Source organism: Silene latifolia, chromosome 8, assembly GCF_048544455.1.
Source record: "Silene latifolia isolate original U9 population chromosome 8, ASM4854445v1, whole genome shotgun sequence".
Lineage (NCBI taxonomy): Eukaryota > Viridiplantae > Streptophyta > Magnoliopsida > Caryophyllales > Caryophyllaceae > Silene > Silene latifolia.
In genome coordinates, this window is record NC_133533.1 from 108,277,019 (window position 1) to 108,285,677 (window position 8,659).

Genomic DNA, 8,659 nt, shown 5'->3' on the forward strand with positions numbered 1-8,659 from the left:
GATTTCCACCCCTAACCTTATGCTCACGCTTTCAATTTGGCCTTGCTCACACTAAAGATGGATAACAATCTCATGTACGAATTGTTGAAAATTATCATGTTTGGATCTTGCCCGTTTGTGAACTAAATTCCACCTAGTAATCTTCTACACTCCTCTAACCAAATGCGTTTGGTGTGGTGGTTGCTCACCTCGTCCCTTAACCATGAGGTCAGGGATTCGATCTCTGCCAATGGGAATGAAGCAAACTCTTTAGCCAGCCGTTTACCTCTTCGTGAGAGCACGCATAACAAGGGGATTATAACACCAAAAAATCTATTACACTCCTCTTAAATACTCTTACAATAGAGTCCATCATTGTAATGACTCCTCCATGTACCATGTTATCCGTGATACGATTAGATAAAAACTCGATACAATCGGGTGGCGTGAACATAAAGTGAACCAAGTTAGGATCCGAGTCTAGAAATATAATGGACCATTGGACCCTTGAATAAACCACATCTTAAACTAAAAGCCCATAGAATAGTAACGCTAGGGTTTTCAATTATCCCTCTTTATACCATTTTCCCCTCTTTTCTCCCACTATAATATTCTCACTTTCTTCACTGCCGCCTTGCTTTCTCTCTTCATCTTCATCAATTCTTCCGCCATGGTTAGTCTCTATGCTTCAATCCTTCTACTTTCCTCTATTACTTCGATTTATATCGTTTATTGCGTTATCATCTGATTTAATTAGAGTTTAATTAGGTATTCAAATGGTGTATTATGCTGCTACTTTTTTTAGGGTTCATGATGTTATTTTTCCCCCTTTTGTTGGAATTTCTCAAAGCTGTCATTTTTATCTAGTTTCTGGGTTATATAGATTAATTCATGAATGTGTTATAATTAATGTAATATAATGTTTGTAGAATTTGAGTCAAATTGGAATCTAGAGTAATTCGGTTTATTTGGATTTGAATTTAAATTTGTAAATGTTTGAATTCAATTTATTGTGTTTTTGTTGGATTAAATTTAAGTAAGCAAGATACTGGATATTGATTGTTAGCCTCTGATGATTGTGTGCTGATTAGTCTACGATTAGACAAAATGCATTCGACACGAAGTCGATAGATTAGATTGTTGTTCGAGAGTAGGTCTCCTGTAAAACGGTAATGAAACACTTTAAAACCAATTATGAAAGAGAATGAGGCCTCTCTTGCAAAAATGTGTTCGTTGGTGGAAGTTATTTGACTAAAATTCTAAAATAGCATTTGGTTTTACAAGAAGTATATCTAAAACCGTTTTAGACGAGATTTTTTGTTCAATCTTTGGGGTTCTGCTCGCACTAGTTTGACGGATCCCAGTTCATTTGATGATCATGCATATTCATTTGTTGTGTTTTGAGGTACTATATGTTTACATAAGTCTTTTTGGTTCCGGCAGGCCTTTGTAAAGGCTCAAAAAAGCAATGCATACTTCAAGCGTTTCCAAGTCAAGTTCAAGAGAAGAAGAGGTGAGAACTTTAAACCATGTACCTATTTGTTTTTTTTTTGTTTTTTTATTGTTGTGCCGTTTATTTAATTGTTTTGCAACGACCACAGCCGGGAAGACCGATTATCGTGCCAGGACCCGTCTGATCAACCAAGACAAGAACAAGTACAACACTCCCAAGTACCGTTTTGTCGTTCGATTTGTATCCTTTTACTCGTTTTCTTGGTTTAATTTCAAGCCTCAAGTCATGATAGTTTTTCTGCAAACTTCTATTTATTCTTTAAATGTTGGTAGACGCCTTTTTTCTTAAATTTATTTATGTAAGCATTTAGCCTTAACCAATATCTAGACCAACAAGGATATCGTTGCACAAATAATATCTGCCAGTATTGCTGGTGATATTGTTCTTGCTTCAGCATATGCTCATGAACTTCCTCGCTATGGACTTAAAGTTGGACTTTCAAACTATGCTGCTGGTAATTTTGCTTCTTGATTCTATTAGAATTATCTACTTTTATAGGTTTTATGTCATGTACTTACGTAGCATGAACACTGATCTAAACATCATTGCAGCTTACTGCACTGGACTTCTACTTGCCAGAAGGGTGTTGAAGATGCTTGAGATGGATCAAGAATATGAAGGCAATGTTGAGGTAATAACTGTTGCTTCTATTCGTGAAGTTTTATTTAATCTCTTTGGGCTATATCATTTAGAATGTGTTTTTTTGTCAGGCAAGTGGTGAGGATTTTTCTGTTGAACCAGCTGATACCAGGAGGCCCTTCCGTGCATTGCTTGATGTTGGTCTTGTTAGGACAACTACTGGAAATCGTGTTTTTGGTGCTCTAAAGGTTTATTTTATACCCTTGATCTGGCTTTAGATACTATAGTCATGGTTGATCGTCTTAACTTTAGGAATCGTCTTAATTTGTAAGATGGCAATGTCTTGATTTGATGGTGTACCTTTTTTCTCGGTTTTTATGTGGTAAAGTGTTGATGCTTTCCAAAAGCGAATATTCGATCTGTAGGAATAGTTGTGTGATTTAGGTTAGGTACTTGGATACTCTTTCTGGTAGTGAATTAAAAACCTCGACATGAACTTCTCTTTGCCTGCTACAAGTTTGTGATTTGAAACATTTGATTGGAGTTTATTTCATAGTTTGGTTTGTACGCTTTCGATCTCTCGTATGAGTTAATGATTTATAATCTGTGTTTTATAGGGTGCGCTGGATGGTGGCTTGGACATTCCCCACAGTGACAAGAGGTTTGCTGGGTACGGAAAAGACAGCAAGCAGCTGGATGCGGAGGTCCACCGCAAATACATCTATGGTGGTCACATTGCTTCATACATGAGGGTGAGTATGGGTATTTTAAGATCTATTGAAAAGACTACAGACCCACCTATTCTCTGTCCACGGAACTCATTTTTTTTCTTTGCTTTATTAGACATTGGCGGAAGATGAGCCCGAGAAGTTTCAGTCTCATTTCAGTGAGTACATCAAGAAGGGTATTGAGGCCGATGGCTTGGAAGAAGTATACAAGAAGGTTCATGCTGCTATTCGGGCTGATCCTACTGTCAAGAAATCTGAAAAGAAGCAACCTCAGACTCACAAGAGGTGAGCTTATCTCGGTTTTTTTCGCTTTATGTCCTTTGTTGAAATTACAACTTGCAATATCGCTCTTATCACACTTCACACATACCTTAGCCCCGAGTATGAGGAGACTTGTATAACTAAAAACTTGGTGTTGCAGGTACAACGCCAAGAAGCTGACGTACGAGGAGAGAAAGGCTAAGTTGGTTGAACGACTGAATAAGCTTAATGATGCTGTTGGAGCAGCGGATGACGATGATGATGAGGAAGATGATGATTAGAATATGCATCAGCAAGATAGGAAATTATGTGCTTTTGTGTTGTGTCCAAGTAAGGAACATCAATTTTTGTTGAGTTTAACGACATTGTCTTGTTTTCTCTCGAGAAAATGTTGCTTGTTACATTACTTTGAGGGATTTTATCATCAAGAGAGGGCAACTTCATTTATAGGTTTACTATTTCACTTGCAATTTATGCCTCGATGATCACATACTCACTTTCTAAAGTAAGAACAGTTTATTTCAAGGGTTTTGGATTTCCCCAACAAGATGCCTATAGTTTAGTAAGAGCAGACACTTGCAATACAAATCCATACAAGTTAATACTCTGGATACAAATCCACATGAGTTTCCAAAAAAATACTCACGGATTTTTCATGTTATTCTTGTATTTTGAAATGATGAGAATGAGTATCGAATTCTGAAAGCCAGATAATAAGGGAAGCAACGGTATTTTCATGTATTTATCGTTTTTCTAAATAAAAATCTGGTTATAACACTTGTAAGAACTTTGGAACGGGCCTGTCAAAATAGGTCAATTTGGTCGGATATGGGTTGGGTCATTTCGGGTCTGTCACTCATTTCGGGTCGGGTTGAGTCGGGTCACTTTCGCGTTTTGGATCAATTTCTGGTGACCCGTCGAATCATTTTGGATTGGGTTGCTTATGAGTTAATGGCTAAGCTATGTTAATTAAGAAATACGGAGTATTATTTTTCAAATTTAACTATTTATGAAGGTCTTTTGTAACTGAAACTTTATTTCATTATATATAATATTAATGACTTGGTACTTGTCGTTTCAGGTCATTTTGGGTCACTTTAAGTCACTTGGAATGGGGTTTTTTTCGAGTTGGGTAACCTCGGGTTGGAGCAACATTGGGTCAAACAATGCTCGGGTTGGGTGGGGTCAATTCGGGTTTCAGGTCAAGCAAGTTAGGATCATGTTTTTATCTTAGGCTAAAAGGCCGGGTCATTCGAATCTGACCCATTTTACGAGGTCTAATTGAAATCAGAAGTATCACATGAGTCATGAGACCCATGACTCATGCCTACATGACACTATTATTCTATTAAGGTGTTTTCTAATGCCTTGTGTTCTTGAAGCATTTGACTTTTATATTTATAAATATATATATATATATTTATTCAAAAATTATAAAAATAATACCATTACATTCCTTTTGAAAATTCCTTTAATATAAATATACGAGAAAATCTTTAATAAGAATATACGAAAAATCCTATAAGTTTAGGAAAAGTTCAATCTCTATAATTTTAGTTTAGAATTTAGATCCTATAAATTCAATTTAGAAAAGTTCAGATCCTATAAATCAAGTTTAGTTTAGATCCTATAAATTTACTTCAGAAAAAAATCCAATTTTAAAAGTTCAACAAAATTAAGTAATTATTAGTGTATTACATACCCTTATTAAGCCCAACTTTGTTAACTTAAAACATTAATAAATGTACATATCAACCCGTGACCGACGTTGCACAACTTTACGTTAGAGCTCATAAGTAGAATGCCTAGTTATATAGAAAACTTTACTAATATTATACAGTATATGAGATATACATCAACGATGTCTAATAAAGTTCAAAACTATTATAGTTGACGATTCAATCACTTTCAATATGACGCACCTGTCTCTACTCTTGGTTGCTTTTTTGCATTTCATATGTCTTGTTTACTTGTGATGAAAACGATTTTAATTAATGCTTATGTAGATTGAATACAACCAATATTTGTATAATAATACAATTGCCATAAAATGAGCTTCTTTTGGCTTGGATTTTTTTCATGCAACGATAGCGACCTTAACGGCTCATATTATACCTGCTCGTTTGACCATTATATCCTTTTGCCGGAGGAAACACAAACATGATATTAATTTTTATTGTTGATCATTGACAAATTATGTTCATTTCATTAAAACCAATTATCTTTAAAAATATAACCTAATCAAAATATCAAAAAATCTCGTTAGTGAACGCTCAATTAAAGATATCATGTTCGACCAGAAAAATTCAATTGCGCATTCATCACGCTTTTACATCGTTCTCAGAAGTCACAAATATTTCAACGATTTCAAATAGACGTGAGGAAAAAAAAACATTTCTCATTCTGAGATTATTGGGTAAAAGTAGATTTCTCCTTTGAAATGTCCCCGAGATAGAAAAATGGAATAATTCAGATTTATTAAACTCCAAACCTCAGGACTGTTATGGTTGAACACGTGACCTTTTGATTGCAATGACTCTGATAGTATGTCATAAAATTACCCCAATCAAAAGTTTAGCTTTGATAGTATGTCATGAAATTATCTCAAGAAAAAGGTTAAGCTGATGGTTAAAGTTCAAAGATCGGTTTTATACTCTAACAGTTGCAAGCAAATTAATGGCTAATATAGACTTAAACAGTCAAACCGGATGGTCTTCCGTCTTCTAATGTGTATATAGGTTTCGGATTTAGATCAACACTAGTCATGTGATAAAAAAAAGTCTGAATAAATCTAATACTTAGATAAACTGATAAAATAATGAGATTTGTTTAAATATAGGGGAACAACAAATCCAAAGGATAAAAATAGGCTAATCAATTGTTTTGATCTTTTAGTATCTTACTCCTTTTATCCATTTTCAAGAGAAAAGATGCTTCATAAAATAAAGATAGCTTACCTACCAAAGCCAAAATTGCACGTGTTATGTCGAGAGACCATGGTCCCTTAACCTAGGACCATTACCTTAATAATACTACTAAAATCCACAATCTTCCATGCAAATTAAACTTCACCCGTCAAAGCACACACCTCAATCTAACACTAACTATTAAACTATGTACTTCTATATTTTGTGGTCAAACAACAAAATCTCTAGATATGTGCAAACCATTACTCCGAATGATTCAGTGACGAAATCAGGATTTATAAATATCTTAGGAGGGCAAATTAATACTCCATAATGACATAACCGTGAACTTTAAAGAAAACGAAAATTTTACCCAAAACTTTCGAATTTTTTCTTGAACCAGCAGATCAACTGGAACCAGTCGATATCAGAATTCCACCCTCAACCTCGCAGATAATAGTCGTAACATAAATACAATTTAAAAGTTTGAAGAAATATAACAATATATTGCATTATAATCGTGATTACATTTACATACGGAATAAAAATGAAAAAAAAAAAACCCAAATAATAATGCCATATAGGAGTAGAGTAGTAGTCACTATACTTGATGAATTAAAATTGGAAACTCATGAGAGATGTAGTAGTAGTCAACAACATGCATGCTCAAAAGTAGTAGTAGTCCAAAGAAAGCTTCAAATATACAAAAGAAGGACCTTGTCTTTTCAGTTTAAGCAAAACTAGCACCTTCTAGTTATTCCCAATTAAGTGGGATTCTCATGATTCTTCAACTTCCCCACTCTTTGGAATCTGCCTTGCTTTTCCTTTGGTACCAAATATTTTCAAATCTTACCAAAGTTTTTATCTATTTGCTTCAATTCTTCAATATTATTATTCTTAGTTAGATGTTACTAGGATTGATCCTTGACTAATTCCCGAGTCTCGAGTAAATCTCGGTTTGAAACTTGACTTAGAAATGAATCATAGTCATAATAATAGTCATAAATACAGCATCACCCCAACAAATTTGTCAATAATCTTGAATTCTTGATGACTTGAACCCGATACGAACCCAAAGTCCCATTCATATTTAATACAGAGTATCACGGTTAGTACTTAGTAATAATTTATGTAAAAAAACGTATATTTTAGGTGAAAATATAAAGGAAAAAAAAAAATAAGAATTTGCCTAATCATCCCCGATCCGACCTTCAAAAAAATCGATTAATTTAGCAGCAAATCGAACTTATTTGTCAAAATCGGATCATACCGCAATAATCTTTACTCAATAAGGTCGGACACCCACCCAAGATCAAGATCTGGACCCGGCCCAGTTCCCTCATGACCCAAATTAGAACCCGGCCCGGAAAGCGGGTTTTCTTTACTCAGTTTCTCAAACATTCTAGTCCTCAATTCCCTTCCAGATTCCACCCTCTCCATCACAGGCTCCTCCTCAACGCATTCCTTACTATCCCAAAACCCGACTCTGGGTCGGGTTGGAGTCGTCGGCAGGCTAAAGAACCCGGTTCGACTAACCGGGCTTCCAAGCCCAACTCCTCCACCCCTGGGCGACCCGAGGATAGGTGACCCGCCTACCCAGGAGTTTGGCATGGACTTAACCTTGTTGAACTGGAGGCTTCTTAGCGAAGCCGCCAGCTCAGCAACGGACCCTGACCTAATACCCGGCCCATATTCAGCCAGCCCATATTCAGGCCCATCCTCGGAATAAGACGATCCTGAATATGGGCTTATTGGGCTGGTGAGACCCGACCCACCAGCCCGAAGCTGATCAGGGGAGTGTGCAAAGAAGCAGACTCGGCGTTTACAGCCGAGTCCGTCTTTGCACACTTGAGTCCGGAAACGAGACGGGTGTAGCCAACACTCGAACACACCGTGTGCGAACTCACACCCGTCTCCTTTCCGGCAGTGACCACGTCGGAAGTCAGCACACGCAGTCCCAGCGTAACTATACTTCCGCGGGTCGCGCCTCCTAGCCTTCTCACCCGGGTGCGCGAACGGACACTCGGTCCAATCATGGGCCCGGGCCCTCGTACACTTCTTTACCTTAAAATCATATATAAAAAACTCGTCATCGTACTCCCCAGCCAATGGAAATCCCGCGTCGTCGGAAAAATCCGGCGAAGACGGAGATAAACACCCTTGTTCACCACCAGGAGACATCAAATACCTCCGTAGAGACGACAAAACGGCGTCGTAGTAAGTAGGAGAGTGACACCCGCCGTTTGATTGCGGTGGGGACCACGTTGGTGATTGAATCTCAACCGTCGGATTGAGAGATTCTTGCCATGGATTCTCGCCTATCATCATTTTTTTCCTAGAGAGAGAAAATACTAAATTTCTGGGTTTTAAAAGAGAGAGAAAGTCGATTAGTTTTAATTAATTTTTTGTTTGAGTATTTTTTGTTGGGGAAAATGAGTACAAATGGCGGTTGGATGAGGTGTGGTATATAAAGGGTTAAAGTTAACCATGATTAAGTATTTGAGTTTAGATTAATTAATTGTTGGATTAAATGGTTGAGTTAAAGAAGTAACTAGAGTTACTTGCTGTGATGTTGTGATTCATGAAGGTGGTATTGTATTGGTTGATGTTAATGTGGGTTGGTTTTTATTGGGCGTGGATGGGAATTTGGTGACCACTTTAGGTTAGGCTAAATTAGACTATAGGGGGATCAT

The 8,659-nt window shown here is 36.9% G+C and overlaps 2 protein-coding genes across 2 annotated transcripts; one reads left to right on the plus strand and one right to left on the minus strand.

Annotated features, from left to right (window-relative positions):
* Positions 1 to 467: 467 nt before the first annotated feature.
* Positions 468 to 3,515, plus strand: LOC141597247 (large ribosomal subunit protein uL18-like). The gene is made up of 9 exons (XM_074417624.1): positions 468 to 652; positions 1,423 to 1,492; positions 1,581 to 1,672; positions 1,820 to 1,946; positions 2,044 to 2,123; positions 2,203 to 2,319; positions 2,689 to 2,823; positions 2,915 to 3,084; positions 3,221 to 3,515. The coding sequence occupies exons 1-9, from the start codon at positions 650 to 652 to the stop codon at positions 3,339 to 3,341; spliced, it is 915 nt and encodes a 304-aa protein (XP_074273725.1). The 5' UTR covers positions 468 to 649; the 3' UTR covers positions 3,342 to 3,515.
* A 2,936-nt stretch (positions 3,516 to 6,451) lies between these two features.
* On the minus strand, positions 6,452 to 8,400 carry LOC141597245 (zinc finger CCCH domain-containing protein 23-like). Its single transcript, XM_074417623.1, has one exon. The coding sequence runs from the start codon at positions 8,292 to 8,294 to the stop codon at positions 7,248 to 7,250; it is 1,047 nt and encodes a 348-aa protein (XP_074273724.1). The 5' UTR covers positions 8,295 to 8,400; the 3' UTR covers positions 6,452 to 7,247.
* Between the last annotated feature and the right edge of the window lie 259 nt (positions 8,401 to 8,659).